Source organism: Candida margitis, assembly GCF_024628925.1.
Source record: "Candida margitis strain CBS 14175 chromosome Unknown scaffold19, whole genome shotgun sequence".
In the NCBI taxonomy this organism is placed as follows: domain Eukaryota; kingdom Fungi; phylum Ascomycota; class Pichiomycetes; order Serinales; family Debaryomycetaceae; genus Lodderomyces; species Lodderomyces margitis.
In genome coordinates this window covers 14,091-35,991 of record NW_026261923.1, presented here as the reverse complement: position 1 = coordinate 35,991, position 21,901 = coordinate 14,091, and the positions used below count along the sequence as shown (strand labels likewise).

The 21,901-nt window shown below is 36.3% G+C and overlaps 11 protein-coding genes across 11 annotated transcripts; 5 read left to right on the top strand and 6 right to left on the bottom strand. All coding sequences in view use genetic code 12, as the record gives it.

Moving 5' to 3' along the window:
- Positions 1-239: 239 nt before the first annotated feature.
- ASM3 (Asm3p) lies at positions 240-2,390 on the top strand (the record flags this gene model as incomplete). The annotated part of the gene is made up of 1 exon (XM_051817833.1): positions 240-2,390. The coding sequence occupies one exon, from the start codon at positions 240-242 to the stop codon at positions 2,388-2,390; it is 2,151 nt and encodes a 716-aa protein (XP_051668898.1).
- A 2,887-nt stretch (positions 2,391-5,277) lies between these two features.
- On the top strand, positions 5,278-7,025 carry TUB2 (beta-tubulin; the record flags this gene model as incomplete). Its single annotated transcript, XM_051817831.1, has 3 exons — positions 5,278-5,289; positions 5,573-5,608; positions 5,724-7,025. The coding sequence occupies 3 exons, from the start codon at positions 5,278-5,280 to the stop codon at positions 7,023-7,025; spliced, it is 1,350 nt and encodes a 449-aa protein (XP_051668897.1).
- A 348-nt stretch (positions 7,026-7,373) lies between these two features.
- CANMA_005449 (uncharacterized protein) lies at positions 7,374-7,739 on the bottom strand (the record flags this gene model as incomplete). Its single annotated transcript, XM_051817830.1, has 1 exon — positions 7,374-7,739. One exon carries the CDS (start codon positions 7,737-7,739, stop codon positions 7,374-7,376), a length of 366 nt encoding a protein of 121 aa, XP_051668896.1.
- Positions 7,740-7,981: 242 nt separating this feature from the next.
- Positions 7,982-11,131, bottom strand: RIC1 (Ric1p; the record flags this gene model as incomplete). Its single annotated transcript, XM_051817829.1, has 1 exon — positions 7,982-11,131. One exon carries the CDS (start codon positions 11,129-11,131, stop codon positions 7,982-7,984), a length of 3,150 nt encoding a protein of 1,049 aa, XP_051668895.1.
- A 1,326-nt stretch (positions 11,132-12,457) lies between these two features.
- Positions 12,458-13,897, top strand: CANMA_005447 (phosphoinositide binding protein; the record flags this gene model as incomplete). Its single annotated transcript, XM_051817828.1, has 1 exon — positions 12,458-13,897. One exon carries the CDS (start codon positions 12,458-12,460, stop codon positions 13,895-13,897), a length of 1,440 nt encoding a protein of 479 aa, XP_051668894.1.
- Positions 13,898-14,108: 211 nt separating this feature from the next.
- Positions 14,109-15,560, top strand: UBP6 (ubiquitin-specific protease; the record flags this gene model as incomplete). The annotated part of the gene is made up of 2 exons (XM_051817827.1): positions 14,109-14,121; positions 14,188-15,560. The coding sequence occupies 2 exons, from the start codon at positions 14,109-14,111 to the stop codon at positions 15,558-15,560; spliced, it is 1,386 nt and encodes a 461-aa protein (XP_051668893.1).
- An 89-nt stretch (positions 15,561-15,649) lies between these two features.
- On the bottom strand, positions 15,650-16,222 carry CANMA_005445 (uncharacterized protein; the record flags this gene model as incomplete). The annotated part of the gene is made up of 2 exons (XM_051817826.1): positions 15,650-16,000; positions 16,121-16,222. The coding sequence occupies 2 exons, from the start codon at positions 16,220-16,222 to the stop codon at positions 15,650-15,652; spliced, it is 453 nt and encodes a 150-aa protein (XP_051668892.1).
- Positions 16,223-16,538: 316 nt separating this feature from the next.
- On the top strand, positions 16,539-16,856 carry CANMA_005444 (uncharacterized protein; the record flags this gene model as incomplete). Its single annotated transcript, XM_051817825.1, has 1 exon — positions 16,539-16,856. One exon carries the CDS (start codon positions 16,539-16,541, stop codon positions 16,854-16,856), a length of 318 nt encoding a protein of 105 aa, XP_051668891.1.
- A 308-nt stretch (positions 16,857-17,164) lies between these two features.
- On the bottom strand, positions 17,165-18,466 carry CANMA_005443 (N-acetylphosphatidylethanolamine-hydrolyzing phospholipase D; the record flags this gene model as incomplete). The annotated part of the gene is made up of 1 exon (XM_051817824.1): positions 17,165-18,466. The coding sequence occupies one exon, from the start codon at positions 18,464-18,466 to the stop codon at positions 17,165-17,167; it is 1,302 nt and encodes a 433-aa protein (XP_051668890.1).
- A 236-nt stretch (positions 18,467-18,702) lies between these two features.
- On the bottom strand, positions 18,703-20,958 carry GCN20 (putative AAA family ATPase; the record flags this gene model as incomplete). The annotated part of the gene is made up of 1 exon (XM_051817823.1): positions 18,703-20,958. One exon carries the CDS (start codon positions 20,956-20,958, stop codon positions 18,703-18,705), a length of 2,256 nt encoding a protein of 751 aa, XP_051668889.1.
- Positions 20,959-21,129: 171 nt separating this feature from the next.
- TTR1 (dithiol glutaredoxin) lies at positions 21,130-21,444 on the bottom strand (the record flags this gene model as incomplete). The annotated part of the gene is made up of 1 exon (XM_051817822.1): positions 21,130-21,444. One exon carries the CDS (start codon positions 21,442-21,444, stop codon positions 21,130-21,132), a length of 315 nt encoding a protein of 104 aa, XP_051668888.1.
- Between the last annotated feature and the right edge of the window lie 457 nt (positions 21,445-21,901).

The window sequence follows — 21,901 nt, the reverse complement described above, 5'->3', positions numbered from 1 at the left end:
TATGAGATTTCTGCAATACTATACAATAACACAGGCCCACATGCATCGTGGGATATAATCCATTGACAGTACTATAACAATGGAATTCTTCAATTGTTTTCGTATGTTTACATTCTCGAGAAATTGGTATTTAAATACGATGGGATTTCTGCATAATTTTGAAAAGTTATTTTGCATCAACTGAGAGCATATCACATAAAAGTCAACTGAGGACTCAAAACCTTCTTCCTAATCAAGAAATGAACTGGTTGCAATTGACTTATTTAAGTGCCGTGTTGGCAGTTTTGATACCTAATTATGTTCTGGCCCACGTTGTTCCTGGATTGGATTCTTTAGACATTCAAGCATCAATTGCCAAAAGAGCTTCTAATTTGATTGATCCCGTCTATAGTGACTTGAGTGCACCGGAATTAGATTTCATCAACTTGCATTTGAAGAATTTGACCAATGCTACTGGTTCCGACTGTACTCAGTGCAAAAATCGTATCAAGTACGGTAAAAGCTTAATCGAAGAATACCCTGATAAATCTCATTTGGTTAGTTTATTACTTTTCAAGTATTGCTTGATTCAATACGATGGTAAAGAAAGTAAATGTGATAATACTGACTTTTTTGTCACTACCGATTCTAAAAACTTTGAGACTTTTAATCAGGATTATGATTCTGGGGTTGCTTCTGGGGTTGCAGTTAACTTTTATGACAATGATTTTATTCAGTTGTTAAAGAATGTTAACGTATCCAGTGATTTGGATTTGGAATATTACTGCTTCTATAAGAGCAAGGAGGCTTGCGATTTACCAGAAACTCAAGACGTTGACGAATTATATGGAATACAAAATTGGTGGCCAGCAAAACAACCACACCAATACTTTCAACCAAATTATACCAACAACACTGAAAGGTTTAATGTGTTGCACATTACTGATTTCCACATCCAATTGAGATTCGAGTTGGGTGCTGAAGCCAATTGTACATCGACTCCATGTGCTTTGCCTGAGTCTTACAATAATGAGTTGCCGGGTGCAAACTACAACTTCACCGATTACTACAAGACATTCAATCCAAACGTTTCCATCGTCGACTTGTCGTTTTACCCTGATGCCCATTACGATGAAAACAACACCTATATTAAAGGAGACTATTATGATTTCCCTAAATACCGTGGATGGAATTTTAAAAACATTCCTGCTTCTACGTTTGGTGCTTACCTTGCTGATTCACCAGAAGTGTTGATGAACAACTCCTTAATTGAAGTTGCCAAGGCACATAAAGACAAGAATTTCGAATTTGTTGTATTTACTGGTGATTTAGTTGATCATGATGTTATTCATTGTTCTCCAGAGGTTACCAAAGAAGCTGAAATCAAGTCGTTCAACTTGTTTAAGCATTATTTAGATGACATTCCAGTTTTGCCATCGTTGGGTAACCATGACACTTTTCCTTATGGCCAGATCTCACCTTTACAATACGATTTCAACAACTCCTACCACTGGAATGAGGAATTGATGGCTGATTTGTGGATTAATAATGGATGGTTTGAAGAAAAAGATCGTAATGAGCTCAAGAGCCACTATGCTGGGTTCTCGTATGTGACTGATCGTGGATTGAAAGTTATTGGATTGAACTCCAACTGTTATTATCAAAAGAACTTGTGGTCATATATTGACATCTCCACAAATCCAGACTTGTTTGGTCAATGGGAATTTTTAGTTAATGAGTTATTGGAGAGTGAATCCAAGGGACAAAGAGTCTGGATTATGGCACATATTCCAACTACTGATTATGATACATTGCCATTGCAATCACGTATCTTTGGTAAGATTGTCGAGAGGTTTTCTCCATACACCATTGCCAACATCTTTTATGGCCATACTCATCAAGACCAATTCCATATCCTCTACTCATCAAACTCGTCACAAAGTGCTGAAGATATCATTAACATGTCATGGGTAGCCCAATCAATCACGCCATTGAGCAATTACAATCCATCGTGGAGATACTATGAAGTTGAAAATGAAAGTTTCAACATCATCAACGCTTACAATTATTACACTCTTTTGAATGAGACATTCACTAATGGGGGAGATGAACCTGATTGGCAATTTGAGTATTCAGTGAGAGATTTGTACGATCCAGACCACACTTGGCCAGAAGATGCTCCATTGAATGGTACATTTTGGCATGAAAATGTATTGACCAAATTGAAGGATGAGTCAAATGTTGACTTTAATCAATTGTTTGCTGAGATTCAGTATAGATACGGTCCTGGTGTTCCAAAATGTAAGAGCAAGAATGGAACTCAAATATCAGATGACTGTTATAATGAGAATTACTGTGTTATGGGTAATTTCTACAGTGACGATTATCAGAAATGTTTAAGAGATGATTAGAAGGTGATATGATCTTTATGATCTTTTGTTTAGGGAGAGGGTTTGGTTTGTTTGGAATGGGAAGTTTTGGTTGTTGTTTGATTGTTAGTAGAGTGTGGTTCGAGTGTTTTTTTTTTCATGTTTTTTAATATTCTTTACGTTTTTCGTTTCTACTTCGGTTTTGATACTTCAAAAAGTCATATATCTATGATAGATTTCGTATAATAAAAAATCACCTAGTTGTTTTTCAATGAAGAAGTTTGTAAGTTATTGCAAGATCTTGTGGTGTATAGGTTGCATGTAGAGAATTGAGAGAGCTCCTGATGTGGTTAAAGCAAAAACTAAATTGTGTTTGCATGATTGTACTCATTCTTTCAAAGAATGTAAGTACGATACTCAATGTATTGTAAACTAAATAAACAATCATCAACAAACAAGTATTAAAACAACTGAAAAACTTACAATTCCATCTTTAATTACTTCTCAAAAATACTTGAATGGGACAATGTGAATTGGATGCTGATAGTTGTTCTATGATTCAATTGTCACACAGATTTACACCTTGGCTCAATCCATGGTTGGAGCATAGGGATGCTCCAGCTATCTTTTCCTTTCGGTTGATTTCATCCGCACCAAACAATCCAAATCGCTGAAACTTATCAACACCAGCGTTATTTAGGTTCAGTTACTGCTCCTCGATCTTACCACCTTGGTCTTCTTTCTTGGGTCCAATGGAATATTATTTTTATGTAAATACCGCTCTATGGCAGCAATCATTTCATTTTACGATGCAGATCTTGGATAGTAATCATTTTTCATACTCCTTAAAATTCTAACCAAATTTTCCATTTGACGTGGGGGCTCTATCTCCAATAATGGGGACACAATTATTTGTTCCATAAATTTTTCCGTAGATATAACGACTTCTTGCGGAGTTAAAGCTTTTTGAAAGTCTATTAATGCCCCAAGTTTGCAAACATTTTTTTGTATATACAAAATTTCTCAAAATCATGATGATCCTTGGCCATTCTAAGTCGACATTAATAACTTTTTTAGATTTTGTGACTGGAGTAATTAGGTTCCCCTCATCCAAGTCACTTTTAATTTATGTATCTGTGTAACCTATTGCTTTTTCCAAAGAATATTCGCCAGATTTGACCAAGTGTTTTATTATTCCTATATTGTTCATCACTTCATCTTTGCGAATTTCCTCTTGTAAGTCAAGCTCGACTACTATTTTGCTAGACCGTTTTAGTTTGATTCGACTAATCGTCGTTTTCAATGCCATTGAAGTTAAAATGATTCCATAAGAATTCTTGTTGAATGCGGTTACGTGCCCTTTGTAAGTTTTGCCCTTTTCACAGCATATTGAGCCAAAGTAAAGGATGAATAGTTCATCTATTGCAATTTTAGAGTCGACATGTAACTCATAGGCGTACTCATCGTGATTACCAAAATAGCCCCCTGGTTGGTGGATCAAGTAGCGGTTATAAATACAACACCCCTTCAGAAGGTCCTTAAAATTATAACCAAAGGGTTTTCAAAGAATTATAAGTTTGATTGCATCTTTTCTGATTTGAATGGTTCTTGGATTTGCTTGTATGTCGTGATTATGGTTCACCACCAACTTGACATTAGGTTTACCAAAATTTATTCGATGAGGGCATGCTTGACGTGTGCAATGCTATATAAATCTTTCACGTACTCAAAGTATTCCTGGATGTTGCTCATTGTCATTCTATATGATAGTACGTCACCTATCAGTCTGAATCAATTACCCTTTTCGATTATTTCATCATATACTGCGTATTAATATCCTAGTATTAATATCCTAGTATTAATCTCCTAATACAGTTGATGGCAAGGGCTTGAGCACATGCGATTCTAAAGGACTTAATGCTTCGAGGTCAGACGCATCACTTTCTTGCAGTGGTGATGAAGATGTCGTCATTTCGTGAACTGAATCGACTGAAGATTGTGCGCTCTGATTTCCTACCTTGCATCAAAAATCAGTTTTAGTCCTATGAAATTGCTGAAATAAAAGGACGCGTTCAAATCATATCTAAAACATGCCTGTAATTAATGATCATATCAGCATTGGTTATGAGAAAGTGACAATTCACATACTAGTGCTTTGCTTTTTGGAGTAAGCGGACGCTATTTGGAGTAATCTCAGTCAAAAGCTTAGGACCTTAGAGTTCTACCTCATTATTATTCGATTAGACCCAGTCTAATATTGCAGATTTGTGGGTCTCATACATTTTCAATAGATTTGGAGATCTTATAAGAAACTCTCGAGCATTCTGGAAACCATCGTCGTAAGGAATTACTCAAATACGAACTTTTATAACACTAGCCTGTAAGGCTGAAACATCAACACTGGTTTTTGAATTCGGAATCAAGCCGCACATTTCCTCTTTTGGACGATTTTAAAGTCTTCTGGCAATATTATAACCCAATTAGGAAATATAGTAAACAAAACAGTTTAATGCACGTGACTTGTTGTCTGAAGCTATTTATTCTATCTCCAGACAACCCAAACCAGAGCAAAACACTTCCAATTGTAACAAAGTTAGCTAGTTTATAAACCTCCCAGAATAGCACTTTTCACCATACAGTACTACTTTTCCAAGACTAAAGTAAAGTGCGTAGACAAAGAGTAGAGGCTACAGACTAGAGTAGAGACTAGAGATATATACGCGACATTAAACGAAATAAATGGTGTTATTTCCTGTATATAAGTCCTTTTTTTTAGTTGTTTACAAAAAAATCAAAACAACAAAACCAAAAAAAAAATTTGATTTCTCAAGAAAAACCCATATACAGTTTTTGGTGTTTAAAAGAGTTTTCATTGCAAACACTCAAACTAATAACTAATACATCTCATCATTGAAACATATACTAAGCTATGAGAGAAATTGTATGTTACTTTATATTCCCTCCCAGCTTTGCCTTAACCTTGATTGATGGCTGATGGGGGGGAGAAAAGATTTGTGTTGATTTCGAAACGTGTTTCATCTGTCTCAAGATAACAAAATAATGGATATATAGGATGTTATTCCCACACACGTACACACTTTAAACAACCATGACGCGTCCTATTGGGTATTACAAGATGATGGACATTTGATTCATACAGACTACTGAAATCACCACCTTTTATTTGTCCGAGTATCGTTATACTAACTATTTCCTTTTTATAGATTCATTTATCAACTGGTCAATGTGGTAACCAAATTGTATGTATTTAATTACTTCAACCACGCAGTTGCTTTACTTCCTATTTGCAATGCGTTTTCTTTATTTTTGGTTGCATCTATTAGGTGATCACCTTACTAACTGCCCATCTTCTAGGGTGCTGCTTTCTGGGAAACAATCTGTGGTGAACATGGGTTAGACTACAACGGAAATTATGTTGGCACAAACGACTTACAAAAGTCCAAGTTGGATGTTTACTTCAACGAGGCTAGTTCTGGAAAATACGTTCCTCGTGCCGTTTTGGTTGATTTGGAGCCAGGTACTATAGATAATGTTAAAGCATCAAAGGTTGGTAACTTGTTTAGGCCCGATAACTATATTTTTGGTCAAAGTTCTGCTGGTAATGTTTGGGCCAAAGGTCACTATACTGAGGGTGCTGAATTGGTTGACTCAGTTTTGGATGTCGTTAGAAGAGAAGCTGAAGGGTGTGATTCCTTACAAGGTTTCCAAATTACTCATTCGTTAGGAGGTGGTACTGGTTCCGGTATGGGTACTTTATTAATCTCCAAAATCAGAGAAGAGTTCCCAGATAGAATGATGGCTACTTTCTCTGTTGTTCCTTCTCCAAAAGTCTCCGATACTGTTATCGAACCATATAATGCAACTTTGTCCGTCCACCAATTGGTTGAAAATTCCGATGAAACTTTTTGTATTGATAATGAAGCTTTGTACAACATTTGTCAAAAGACTTTGAAGTTGCCGCAACCATCATACGATGAATTAAACAACTTGGTTTCGTCAGTTATGTCCGGTGTCACTACTTCATTGCGTTATCCAGGACAATTGAACTCTGATTTAAGAAAGTTGGCAGTTAACTTGGTTCCTTTCCCAAGATTGCATTTCTTTATGGTTGGATATGCACCATTGACCTCAATTGGTTCTAAATCATTTAGATCTGTTACTGTTCCTGAGTTGACTCAACAAATGTTTGACGCCAAGAATATGATGGCTGCTTCTGACCCTAGAAACGGTCGTTATTTGACTGTTGCTGCCTTTTTCAGAGGTAAAGTTTCCGTTAAGGAAGTTGACGACGAAATGCACAAGATTCAAACCAGAAACTCGTCATACTTTGTCGAGTGGATTCCAAATAATGTCCAAACTGCTGTCTGTTCTGTTCCTCCAAAAGACTTGGATATGTCTGCTACTTTTATCGGTAATTCTACATCTATTCAAGAATTGTTCAAGAGAGTTGGTGATCAATTCAGTGCCATGTTTAGAAGAAAAGCTTTCTTGCATTGGTATACATCTGAAGGTATGGATGAAATGGAATTTACTGAAGCAGAGTCAAACATGAATGATTTGGTTAGCGAATATCAACAATACCAAGAAGCAAGTGTGGATGAAGAGGACTTGGACTACGCTGATGAAGTTCCTTTGGAGGAAGCAGTAATGGAGTAAACTGAGATGTGATCTGATCTTTACTGTCACAGTGTTGCTTCAACAAAGTTTCTGATATCTTTCTTCATTTCTCATCTCTCTAGTTTTACCTTGGTTAAGTAGTGTTATTGTTGTTCTTTTTTTATATATATACCCTACAAATTATTTACTAGCTAGTTATTTCGATAGCACTTTTGAAAATCCATAATTGCCTTTATACAAGAGATTTGTAATTCTACATCTCGTTCGTCTCTTTTATCAGACATCAATGTTCATTTGTGGTAATTACGTACACTATATTTGACTGGTCCAATACATTTGAATAAATTACACACGATCCAACTCTAAGCATCTCCCACCCCTAGTGTCTCAATTTCCTCTTAAAAAGTTTTTAACAAAATCGTTCTTATCAATAGTATTATAAGCGTTTTGATCATCGAAATATCTCAACACATGGCATTGTTGTTTCCAGAAATTAATCAACTCTTGAAACTCCATTTGTCCCTTCATATACAATACGTTTTTAATAGATAAATCATCAACAAACCTTTGTCTTTCAAACTCTTGTCTGATTTTCGTCTTTATGCTCGATACTGGCATATCTAATTCGTACAAGTTGGCAAATTCTCGGGAGTTTCTGATATATCTACGGTATAATTGTAATACCCTTCGTCTTAACTCTGGGTTTGTAGCGGAATAACGCGTGGTTTCGGCAAATTGTGTAGCTATTGTCATTGTGGTTGAGTTGTTATGGTTATTGGATATTAAAGGTATGTGGCGGTGGTGCTATGTATAAACTCTATAACTAATGTGTCACCAACTAACAGTTTAAGACCTTTAAAGGTGAGATTTTTTTTTTTTTGCTTGTCTTCTTCTGTTTATGACAAAAGGCATAATTTGGTTGGCTGGTTTATATGCAGGATAGTCTCTATTTATCTATACAACTCAATAACAGCAGCAGCAGTAACTGTCTAAAGTTATCCAAAGTTGACTTTAATCTCCTGTAAAAACTGTCCTGATGGTTCTAGGATCTTGATAAATCTACACAATTCAAAGCACCAATCCCATTTTTCACTTTCAGCAAGCATTCTAATAATCTGGACAATAATTTGCTTATCATCTTGACTCAATTGATCAGAGTTGCCATTTGTATGGAATGTAGTTTCGGCACTATCATCATTATCCCCTGACTCGCCTTCTTTCTTGTAGTTCAAATACACAATGAGGTAATTGTAACATAGCTCAACGTTATCCAATTTAATTAATCGATCCATAAACTTCACTGGCGTTGTATTCAATGTATTGAAAAACTTGCCCCAGTATGCAACTTCAATCTTTCTCAAACAGTTAATGTAGACAGACTCTGGGCTCTCGGTAAACTCAATCAATTGAAAAAGTCGCTTCAAAGTCAAGGTTGATTGTTGTTCTTCGACTAAAAGTTTAAATAAGAGCAATTCCAAACAAAACTGAAAATTAGCAAATGATTTATACTTGTTGAATGTGCTTTCCAAATCACCTCGATGAACCAAATCAAATTCAATAAAGTTGTTCAAGATCAACTTATGTGCTAGTTTGTTCTTGACGATGAATCCATTATGATGATAACTCTGGGCCAAATTTTCCAATCCAATCAAATTTATTGACTTCTGGTCGGTTTCAATCTCCAAGGGTAATATATCATCAGCATCAATCGCTATCGGCACAAGCGCTGACTCATCGTCCGATTCAAAGACATCTTCTTGACCTTCATGCAACTTATTACAGGCTTTTTCAACCACTTCATTGACATCGTAGATTAAAACTTGATCTCCATTGAACAAGTAGACAAACTGTACTGGTGATTGAAATGGCACTATAACGAATTTGAAAAATTCAATACTTGAATTTAACTTGATTAAATCGTACATGTTGCTAGGTTTGATAACATCAACCGGTGTCTTGCTGAATGAAGGGGATCGTGTCACATTCTTCAATAAATAAAGTTCGCCTGATTGTAACAAAAACAAGAAATGCCTTTTATCAATCATACTGATCTGTCTTGTTTCATGCAAGTTGAGCTTGTGCTTAAGTGATGCTAAATGCACAGTCTTGTTTGTGGAAATAAATATACGGTAATGCTTTGCCTGTGAGTCCAAATTGACTGTTTTATCGGTAACCAAATCAAGTACCACTAATCGCGAGTCAGCAGTCAAGATTACAATATGGGACATGTCTTTGTCATGAATTAGTTGAGTGGCAACAAATGAGCATTTAAAGTCATACCTCCAAAGCAAAGAATCAGTGCTGAATGTAATATTTTCCCCACTCATGCCATATTTTGTCTGCGATGTGTCAAATACAATTACTTCGTCAACAAACTGTTCCTTATCCCCTTCAGCAGTTTCAAAATCATGATGGGTTCTTCTGTTCACTACTACAAGATAATCCTGAAACCAAAATTGATCAATAATGTTTAATGGCTCGGCAAAATGGATTTTGCAATTGAACCACAATATATGATTAGTTTGCCCACCTGTTTTGATTGGGGTTGATACCGCTAGATTATCCCCATACGAGATTGACAATTGGCCAAGGTAATTTTTCGATATTATGATTTCACCTTGTTGCGATGGAGCATTATCGATTGAACTGATATTATCATGGTGTAGCAAAAGTCGTTTGAATTTGGGCAACATGGGGAACCGCACAAAATTTCGGTGGTTCTCAATAACAGTTATGTAATTTTGGTCGTAAACAACATCATTCACAATGCCATAAAGTGGGACTAAATATAGTTTGCAAGAGTCCTGTGACATGACATACAATGTGTTTGAGTTTTCGCCAATCAAAATAGTGCTTGCGTTCAAGAATCCACCGGCGTGATCATGCTTCCCATTTAATTCATTTATAGTTTGATGAGTATCAAATAAAACTTTGCCAAATCGAGACAAAAGTTTCCAGTTCCCGGAATCTTCAATTAGGGTGAAGAAACCACCACAACTAGACCAGTTTATTCTTCCTTGAGGGACACCCAATGTTTTCAATTTCTCCAATATATTATCTTTGAGGCTAAAGAGCTTCCACCTTTCTGCTTCTTCGCCGATTAGCAAATTCGAAGTGGGGCTAAAACTCACACCGTTTAGGTCTCCCAGCCCAACAGTAAATGCGTGAACTTCATTATCAAACTTGATATAAATTATCTCACTCGCTTCAGTGATCAACAAGAAGTAGTCGCCATACTGGTTGTAGAAAATGCGTTTTGCTGGATTCTTGAACCATGAAAAAGTTGATAAATCAACAAGTCTTGTTTCGAAATTAGACAAATCAACAACTTGAAAATAATCCGATTCTACTTCTTCATTTGACTCATGTGCAAAATTGAAAATGAACAACGCATGTGAGTTCAGTTGCAACCAAAATTCTTGCCTACCAACACCCAGTCCCATTTGCAAAACCTTGTAAACTGATAATTTGACTGGTTCAATATCATATCCACCTAATTCATCGTCAATGGAATTATTATTTATACTCTCGACATTTTCCAATTTCGGGGACACATCTTCGTCGTTTCCTTGCATAAACGATTTAGTTGCCGATTGCAAAAACTTGGTGAATGAAAAATTACCCAGTGAATAATTCATCGGTACTCCCGCTTGTATTAGTTCATGGTTATTATTGTGCACTTCGTAAATTGCATGCGAGTAATCAACGCTGATTTGATAGATCACCAAGTAATTCAAGTCAGTCTGGATAAACAAGTTGAGTTTTGACTGTCTGCCTCTGCTTGCATTGTATATTAGTTTCTTTTTCGCTCTGAGATTGACACCATTTGTCTCTATAGAAGTAGACGATCTAGTATGGCTCGTCAATGGTAATAAAGTATACAGGTGGTAGATGTAAACTGATGTTTTGGTGACAAGTGCTACTATCTGATGAAATTGAATAATGTCTATAATCTCATCTTCAAAATTGAAATCAATTGCAAAATTGGGACACCCATTAATCATTTCTAAAGTTGACCAGTGTTTTCGAATTTGTTGTGTCGAGGATTTTGTTTGTCGCTTTGAGTTAATCTCGCGTGTTAAATTTACAGCGTATTCTGGTAGCGTCAGGGACTGGGACCATGAATGCGTCGAGGCTTTTGACATTTTTACTGTACTGCCCGAGGAATTGAGTAGCTAGTAGAGTTTACATAATCCTCAGTCCGGATTTCGTGACTAAAAGAATGTTTCCAAGTCTTAATAAGAGTTGGAGTGCGAGGAAAAGGTGCATATAAAAGTTGATACTCAGTATCGACTAGTCGACAATGGTGAAGTGTAATTTTCTGCTCTCCCTCTGATGGTCCAGATAGTCTAATAAACCCTCTCTACATCATACAGTTTTCTTTTCCCTGTTGATGAGTTAGCAAGTATCTCTTGAAAAAAGTGTCTCATTTGAAACACCCTCTCATTGTAATATATGCTCTGTCAATTTGTCTAAATTTAATATCAGTATAAATAATTAGGGGGTTTAGTGCGTATATTGCACTATGTTTCTGGAGAGAACGAAAACTACGTCTGTCAGACATGCAACTTTTTGAAATTAAAAATTTTTGCAACCAAATTGAGACAATATATTCTTAGCATCCCAAAATGGTTATGGTTCCTTCTCAAGGACCTCTTTCAAAACAGGCAACTCTGATATGAGTTCATAGCCATTTCAGTTTAAAAGTAGTTTCATAATTATAAAATTAAGACATCTGAGGAAAATAAAACCAAAAATAAGAAGGGCATTTTTCTCTAAATATGACCAAACTTAGAAAAGTCAGGGACCAAGCTTTTCATAAGTTGGGCGAATGGTCTAGTGGTATGATTCTTCGTTTGGGCTTAATACCTGAGCATAAATTTCGAAGAGGCCCTGGGTTCGATTCCCAGTTCGCCCCACTTTTTTTTGGTTTCCGCTCCCTCTACGAAGAGGGGTTGAAGGGATTTAATTGAACATGCTCCATTGTAGAGATCCGTATAAAGAGTAGCACTAGTCGCTTAATCCTTTTTTTCTTATCGAAGAAGCATCGCACGTCAAGTGTCTTTTTTATCCTTTCTTCTTTTTGGTTGCAAATGCTCAGGTATCTTAGCTATGTATACTGTAGACCATTCTATCTACAATTCGTTTGTCCTCGTCATTTGAGAGGGAATCAATTTTCAGAAGCCCACTTACTGAATTATGTACTTGTATCAGTGTTTCAAATGCCACACTAGCTTAATTCAAAACTGTCTTCCACCTGCTCCTTAATGACGCGAAATGTGTTGAGAAAAAAAGGACAATAACAATTTGACAAAGTGAGTGGATTTCTTTTTTCTAAGGCACAAAAATACCAAAATAAAAACATCACAATTATCAGCATCATCATCATCAATTGCTGTTGAGTGTTGTTGAAGTTTACATAATTTCTGAAACTCCGCCTTTTAAATACATACCAGAGGACTCCACATATCATGAATGACTTTCCTGTTACTTATCTCAACTTCAATCAGGACTTGACATGTGTTGCACTCGGCTTGAAGACAGGATACAAGATTGTCAACGTGGAACAGAAATTTGGTCGATGTTGTTCCTACAAGGATGATAGTGTCAACATAATAGAAATGCTTTATACCACTTCATTAATAGCAATTACGCCACTCGGTAACGAGATTGGATCATCACCTAGGGAATTAAAGATTAAAAATACCAAGACAAATAGTACAATATGTTCGTTGTTTTTCCCAACGTCTATACTAAATATCAAATTAACTACTGATTATCTCATTGTGGTTTTGGAAACACAGCTATATATATACGAAATTAAAACTATGAAGCTACTCCAAACGGTAAAGACCAATTCAAATCCACAGGGGCTATGCACAGTGTCGTATGACGCAAACCATTGCTTATTGGCATATCCTTCTCCACCTAGTGCTGCCGAAACACTTTCAAATCTTCACAACAGTCATCATCAAAACAAGTCTAGTTCAAATAAGTCCACCGGAAATGCCATATCTGATAAGGGTGATTTAATTGTCTTCAATATAAACAAGTTTCTTCCAATCATGGCGATAAGTGCTCATAAGAATGATATCGCCGCAATGAGTTTTTCAAGTGATGGGTCACTTATTGCCACTGCATCTGATAAAGGTACAATTGTGCGAGTGTTTGATACAAATACTGGGGTTAAATTGTTTCAATTTCGCAGGGGATCGTACCCCACAAAAATTTATTCCTTGCAATTTAGCAACGATAACAAGTATGTTTTAGCCACAAGCTCGAGTCTAACAGTGCATGTCTTTAGATTGGGCGAGGAAGAAGCGTTGGAGAATAAACAGAAAAAGAAAATTAAAACGATTGCAGAAGAACCCGAGACTGAACAAGTGGGAGATGAAGATGATGACTCGGATGATATGGGAGAAAACATGGAGGTAGATGAGGATGAAGAAGAGGCAGAGATACCTTCGAAACAGAGAAAGCTTTCTCAAAGTTCGTCAAATTCGTTCAACAGTGTCAACTCGGAGGATACCAATGCTCCAATTGTTGATCAGAATAGGCTTTCCGTTGCTAGATTAATTAGACGGTCCTCACAAACCTTGGGTCGAAAGGCAGCACAGAAAATGGGTGATTATTTGCCATCCAGGTTCTCGTCCATTTTGGAACCAACGAGACACTTTGCTTCCATAAAGATTGATGCAAAGAACAAAGATTTAAAGTCAATTGCAATGATAAACAATGAGAGTACTGGACAAGAATCACTTTCGCTAAACCAAGTGGATGGTAAAGAATTGGATCATCTTTTGCATGTTAATGTCGTCACGTCGGAGGGAATCTTGTACATATACGGACTAGATCAGGAACGTGGGGGTGATTGCATATTGCTAAACCAGTATAGTTTGATAGAAGAGTAGATAATTTATACCATGTATTATGCAAATGAGTGATAAAGTGGACCTCAGTTGGTGCTATCTCTGTGGTGGAGCCCAACGTTGAAGCAGAAAGCTGTTGTTAATATTAAAAAGACAGAACAAAATCGAAAATAAAAAAATAAATTAGTATTTAGCAAAAGCAAAAAAAAAAAATAGTAATCACAACTGTTATTCCAATTTGCCACTACGAAATATGAGTACTACAAGTATGTATTACGTCTTCCCTCTTGTTTTTAGCATGTATCCATGACAAATATACTAACAATAGGTAGTTACCATAAAGAATGCTGGAAAGACTTACACTTTTGATGTTGGTGCAAGTGACACTGGTATCGATTTGAAAAAGAAGATTCAGGAACAGACTTTGATTCCATCAGAGAGACAAAAGATCTTAGTCAAGGGGGGCAAATTGAACGATGACACTTTGTTATCAACTTTGGATTTCAGTAAACCAGTTATGGTTTTGGGTACGCCAGACAAGTTGACGGCGCCTATTGAAAAACCCAAATTCATTGAAGATATGGGAGATGTTGCAAAAGTGGACAATAACCCCGTGGGTATTCCAAACTATGGAAACACGTGCTATCTTAATTCAAGTTTACAGATTCTCTATCAAATAGACGATGTGAGGAACAATATTCAAGAGTACAAGGGAACTGACAATTTCACAATAGCGTTGAGAAACACGTTTCAACAAATGGAAAAGAAACAAGGCTCGGTTAACATTGCTCTATTTTTGACTGTGTTCAGAAGTGTTTACCCTCAATTTGCTGAACAAAGAAACGGGATCTATGCTCAACAGGATGCAGAAGAAGCATTTTCCCAGATTTTGACCACGCTAAAGCTGAATTTGAAAATTGCCGATTTATTCAAACTCGAATCCAAAGTGGAGACAAAGAGTTTGGCAAATAATGAAGATGTTTCGTATGGAATTGAGGATGCATTCAAGTTAAATTGTCACATTGATATCAAAACGAATTTCTTGAGAGATGGTATTCTTGGTGGGTTGACTGAAACAATCACCAAGCACAATGACACATTGAATGCAGATACCGAGTATGAAGTTTCCAAAAAGATTACCAGATTACCTAAGTTTTTGGTTGTGCATTTCATTAGATTCTTTTGGAGAAGAGATATCAATAAAAAGTCCAAGATTTTAAGAAAAGTTCAATTTCCATTTGAGTTGGATCTTTCTGAATTTTTGGATGATTCAATTAGAGAAGAAAAGAACAAGAATCGTGATATAGTCAGAAAAGTTGAGAAAGATAATCTTGACTTGAAACGTGATTTCAAAAAGGCCAAAAAGGAACACAATGAAGATGAAGAGTTGAAAATTGCTTCAATAAAGAGTAAGTTTCAGGATGATTTGACAACTGCTCTTCCTGGTGTCAATTTTGAAACCACCACCGAAAATCCATCCTCGGTTTATGAACTCAATGCAGTAATAACTCATATGGGAGCCAGTGCTGACGGTGGTCATTATAAAGCGTATGTCAAGGATCCTAATGACCTTGAGGGCGAAAACTGGTGGCTTTTCAATGATGACAAGGTGAGTTCAGTATCAAGAGAAAAAATCGCTACATTAGCAGGTGGTGGTGAAAGTGATTCAGCATTGTTGTTGATTTATAAAGGATTAGCGTTATAGATTTATAAAATACACACATATACGCATATGCATAGGTGTCACATTGAATTAAGGGGATTTCTTTTTACTTTGAATGCTGCAAAAAATTTCTATAAGTTTCTTACCAATGTTCTAAAAGTTTCAACTTCATCCCAACAATTGAGACTCTTGCCTTGATTATCTTTTAAACATTTAATTACATTTTCTCTTGAATCCTTCAATTCTGGAGTTATGTTGATTTGTTCCAATTTGGCATTATCTTGCAACAATTGAGTTAGTTTGGCAATTTTAGCATTTGATTCAGTCACTGAAAGACCTGGTTTATTACTCTTGTCTTTTAAGATTGCATCATTGGTAGTTTGTTTGAAATTCTTTATCGTTTGTGCTTCTAATTTTTTCAATTCTTCAGCTACTCTATCTTGAATGTATTTCTCAGTGTATTGAGCTCGAGAATAATCAGACTAGAAAATGAAAGGTGAGTTAGTATTAGAAGCTTTTGGAGGATATATTTGTGTACACGTAACAACCCTTTTTTCGGATTGAAGTGCTTACATAATTGTCCTTCGTTGCTTTCAACATACCTCTGGAGATTGTTCCAATTGTGATAAGAATGTTGAACTGAAATCAACGGGAGTGGTGGGCGTAAAGACTTTTGTCTCTGGTTTTGAAGCAGTAGATCCCATTTTTTCAAAAACTAGTTGATGTGGATATCTATATATTGTCAGTCTCACCCGTAGCCTATATGAAACGGTTTACAAGTACAAACTGATCTTTGCTCAATTGTTCTTTTGGGTTTTTGAAAGGTTGATATTTCTCGCTTTCTCTTTGTTGGTCGTGTATGTAGAAGTTTTATTGGATGGAATGGAATTCTTTCATTTTGCTTTTAAAAAAGTTTTTTTTTTTCTTGCCTTGAGAGACATTCAAATACGGCTTTGAGCTGCAGAACAGACAAACGAACAAACGACTGATAAGTAATCACTATCCTTTGCTTTACAAGATATGCCACCAGTTCAACAATATCAATATGTTGGTCACCAACCTTCCAACTGGGACAAATTCAAAATGGGTGCTCTAATGGGATCCACAGTGGGTGTTTGTGTCGGAGTTTTATTTGGTGGATTTTCGATTTTACAAAATGGTGCTGGACCAAATGGTGTTATGAGAACATTGGGTCAATATATCATGGGTTCAGTTGGTACTTTTGGGTTATTTATGTCTATTGGTTCAGTTATTAGATCTGATCCCAAGTTTCAAGAGGTGCAAAGAAACATGATGGCTCAGCAAAGAGCTAGATTGACTGCTATTTACAGAGATTAAAAAGTTTGGAAAGGAAAGAAGTGTGGTTCATGAGAATGTTGAAGAAATCAAGGAATATTTTTAATTGATGGGATTTACGACTAACGACAATAAAACATAAAAAGGAAAAAGAGCATACATGTAAATAGCAGAGAAAGAGGGAGGGATAAGAGAAGGAAGAGTAGGAAGAGTAGGAAGAGGAAGATGTCATATCTTGATTGATAACGTTCATGATGACGATGGTGAGTCAATCGCTTTCACCCTGGAAGAAATTTCTCGAATAATCTTTACTTTATGTATATCATTTTTAATCAACCGATTTTCTAACTCTATACAAACAACTCTATTTCTTTATTATGCTCTAGATCAAATAAATAAGTCAAGCCAAATTGAGGTACCTTATAATCATTGGCCCTTCCAGCAGCCGTTGCCAACTTTGTCAACAAATTCTTGGGCTCCAAAATGGGCTCACCACTTAATTTGAACGTACCCCAATGTATTCCCTTCATAAATGTGGCCGAAATTTGCTGTGATATTTGCAATGCTTCTTCTGGTGATATATGTCGTGGTTTCTGATGCCAACTGGGGCAATATTGGCCAATAGGCAACAATGCCAATGTAACTGGACCATTTTTCTTGCCAATGATATCAAATAGTTCCTTCAGGTACCCCGTATCTCCTGCATGGTAAACTATAGATTGTCCGTTGCGTTTTAGAATATACGAACACCATAATGATTTATTTGAATCAATGACATACCGTCCTGACCAATGCATCGATGGAACACATTCAATTTCATACTTATCAGGGAATTGCGGGTCTTGGGTGATGTATTTGGTTATATCCAACGTATCCCACCAATCTAATTCAATCACTTTATGAACTCCCCTTCTAGCTAGTTTTTGCTTTAAACCCAAGGGCACAATCCAACAACTATCATTGCGTATCTTTGCCACAAGATCCATTTCTAAATGATCCGGGTGATCATGAGAAACCAAGACAAAATCAAGATTGTTGTTGGTGGCATACTCGATATCCTCAAATGATAATGGCGATCTAGTTAATCGTTTAGGTCCGAATGATGGTGTGATTAAATGATCACTTAATATCGGATCAGTTAGGAAATTGATTCCTGACACTTGAAATAATGTACACGATTGACCTAGCCAAGTGAATAGCAATTGCTGGTTTACCAGTGGTTTAGATTTAAGCAAAAACCCGCCTTTATTCTGATGATACAATGCTTGAAATTGATTATTCTTGACACATTGCTGTAGTATCGCTGAGTTGGCTCTGTACCTTTCCAAATCCGGCTTAAATAATTCAAGCTCATCTTCCACTTCAACAGCACCGTCATGAGGATGAGGTAGTTTTGCATGTTTCTCAAATGCATTTCCATACAACAGTTCAAAGAGTTCCATGATTCGTACAAGCACAAATTCAAATGCGGTTTGGGGTCGGTACTCGTCGAATGGGTTAACAAACATCCCTGCCACTGTGGCTGATTTGAACTTGGAATAATCTAAGTTGGCAGCATGCGGTTGCTGTTGCAGTTGTTGCAGCTGTTGGTTGAGCAATTTTTGATACTCATCTTTTCGAGATTTTATTAGATATTTCGTCCGTACCAACATATATGCTTCTAAAGAAGCGTATAGTGAAACGATCCCTATTCCGATCTTGAACTTGAGCCCTAGGGAACCAAAAAGTACCATTCTTTTTGTAAAGATTTTATTAGTAGAAATTATTTCAGAGCTAAGAAAAGTAAGAGAAATATAATTTGATTGTCAGAAGAAAGCTCTTACAATATGTCGCGCCGACACCTCTTCTTTACCACTCGGCGATAAACAATTTATATTAAGTCTATATATCAATGTCTCTTCACCACACCAGCAATATTAGCCGCCTTAAGGATGTGTTTCTTATAGTCATGAATATTACCAGGGAATTTCGAAATGGTGTCGTTTTCAGCCACCCAAATTTCATTACATACTTTATCGATTATAGCAACATCATGAGAAACCATCAATATACCACCTTTGAAATTTCTCATGGCTTCGGCCAATGCATCTAAACCTTGCGTATCAAGATGATTTGAAGGTTCATCTAGGATCAAAATATGTGGCTGATTCAAACACAATGCAGCAAATGCCACTCTCGATTTTTGACCACCAGATAATAATTGCATCTTTTGTAAACCCAAAGGACCGGTAATACCAAAAGAACCCAAATGACGTCTATATTCTTCATCGGTCTTTCCGGGGAAGGTTTGACTCATCCATGATACAGCAGAAAGCGATAAGTCCATTGCGTCAACATGATGTTGGGCAAAATAACCAATTCTTAATCGTCCATTCTTGTTGATATACCCTTCCACAGGGGTAATTTGTTCCATAATAAGTTTCAAAAGCGTCGTTTTACCCGTACCATTACCACCACAAAATGCAACTCTTGAATCCATTTGGACATCTAGATTTACATTTTTGAAAAGCATCTTATTTGGATCATAACCAAAACTGACATCTTGCATTTGTAAAATTGGTGGGGAAATACTATCAGGTTCAGCAAATTTAAATGTAACCACTTTATCATCTTCAGGAGGCTCCAACACTGGTAATTTTTCCAATTTCTTGATACGTGATTGTGCTTCTTGAGATTTGGCAGCATTGTATCTGAACTTGTCAATAAATTCTTGCAAGTGCTGTCTGTACGCCATTTGACTTTCGTACTCACGACGTTGATTCTTGATTCTTTCTTCTCTAGTAGCGTAGAAAGAGTCAAAGTTTGCCCCTCTATAATAGTCCAACCTTTCTGAATGTTGATGAATGATATCAGTGGCCACTTCATTAAGAAATGCTCGATCGTGCGAAACCACAAGTACGGTTGATTTATATGTTTGTAAGTAATTAGCCAAGAATGTGATGGATGGAACATCCAACATATTGGAAGGTTCATCCAACAACAACAAATCAGGTTGACAAAACAAGGCTCTTGCCAAAGACAATCTCATTCTCCACCCACCAGAAAATTGCTTTGTTGGCACATTTTGGGTTTCCTTAGTAAAACCCAACCCATAAAGAATACCAGCAGCTTTACTTTCTGCTTTATCGGATTCCATTTCATTCAACTTTTCACTAATCTCCGTTAAGTGGGTTTCCAAGTCGTCACGTTCATTGTCAAGTTTCTTGACTTCCAACGACTCTTCGTCAAATTCCTTTCTCAAGTTTTCAATTTCGACTATTCTTTCGTTAATCTTCAGCTCTTCTTGTAATAAACTTTTTCTCCAAACATCAGCATCAAGAACACTTTGCAATGCTGGGGTATCATCTCCTCTAATTTCTTGCTCGACATGCAAAATAGTGATGTGTTTAGGAACATTCAACTCTCTTCTTGACAAAGCTCGCAACAATGTAGATTTACCAATACCATTTTGACCAACTAAACCGTATCTTCTTCCATAGGCCAAGGTTAAAGAAGCTTCACTCAAGATTCTTTGACCATCTCCCACATATAAATCAAAGTTGTCAATTTTGATGTCCTTCGATTTACCAGCACTTGATCCGAAATCAAGGGGGTTAATTTCAAGAAAGAATGAGTCATAGTCTTCTTCTTGTTTATCATTCAATAATTTCGAAGCCTCGTACTTGACAAACTTGTTGTTACGTTTAGCTACCTTCTTGGCAATTTTCCTCTCCTGTTTCTCCAACTTCTTTTTGTCAACTCTACTTTCCATAACTCTTCCTGTATGTTCAATGTCATTGCTTGCTGATAACAACGCAAGGGATGAGTTGATATCTCTCTTGGTATTATTTTGCAACACATTAATGTCGAGTAAACGTTTTGAAGTATCACCAGTAATGGCTAACTTCTCCATATTCTTTTTCAATTTTTCACTCAACTGTTCGGTAATGGTATCAGTTAAAGTCTTGACTTTGTCAGACGGCCCACCTGCTGAGATCAATAAACTAGTCAAAAATGTCATTTCATCGGAAATGTTGATCCTTTGGGCACGAACACTGTCTTCTGTAGCATCTGATACATGTTGAATGTATCCTACAGCATAATCAGCCACTACTGAATCAATAGCAGGAACTGCTTGTCTAATCTGTAAACTAACGTTTGACATGGGAGGTGATACTTTGAATTGTATGAGAAGAAGTATCTTTCTTGGGTGAAAAAAAAATAAAGAAAATTATTTTGTTTGGAAAAAGTTTGTCTTTACAAATGTATATCAATCAATCAATCAATAATAATTAGCTTTTTATACACACAGAGTACATTTCTAAACTATATATATCTATAAAGCAGCTTTAATCTTTGATTCCAATTGGTCAGCCGATTTCAATTGTTGAACATCTGAATTACCACCAATGTGTTGGCCGCCAATAAAGACATTTGGCACCGTCTTTTGACCAGTCAATTCAGCTAAAGCTTCTTGAATTGAAGCACCATCACTCTCTTCATCTAATTCAAGAATATAAGCATCCTTAGTAAGAGCTTCAATTGTCTTTTTAGTTTGGGCACAGTATGGACAGTATGATTTGGAAGCAATAAAGATTGGCTTTTCTTTAATCAATTGTTCAACCTTTTGTTTAGTTTGAGCAGAAACCATATTTGAAATTGAGTAATATCTTTTGTTGAATAAAGGTGTAGCTGTTGTTGCTGTTGTTGTAGTATATGATCTAGATACAAGACTCCTAATCATAAATTGGTTTCAAAAAAGGGAGGGGATATTTATAAAGGCGAGAGAGAATTCAATTGTGTATTTATAATGACAGTAATGGATGTGTGTGTGTGTGGATGTTTGCTTTTCTTCTTCTTTTATATTAATAAAATTTAACTTTTTGTGTTACGTCATTTATTTATTATCACTGTACACGACTATTACTTATATATATATATATATATAAAGCTTAGTAATAGTAATATAAGAATACACAGCCAAATGAAGTAATACCGAACTTCCCATTAGAATCAACTCATCTACATACTGCGATCACTTTATCACATACTTTGATATTAGCAGATTAGATCATTAGTTCATTTCATAGTAAGATAGTACCCCAATG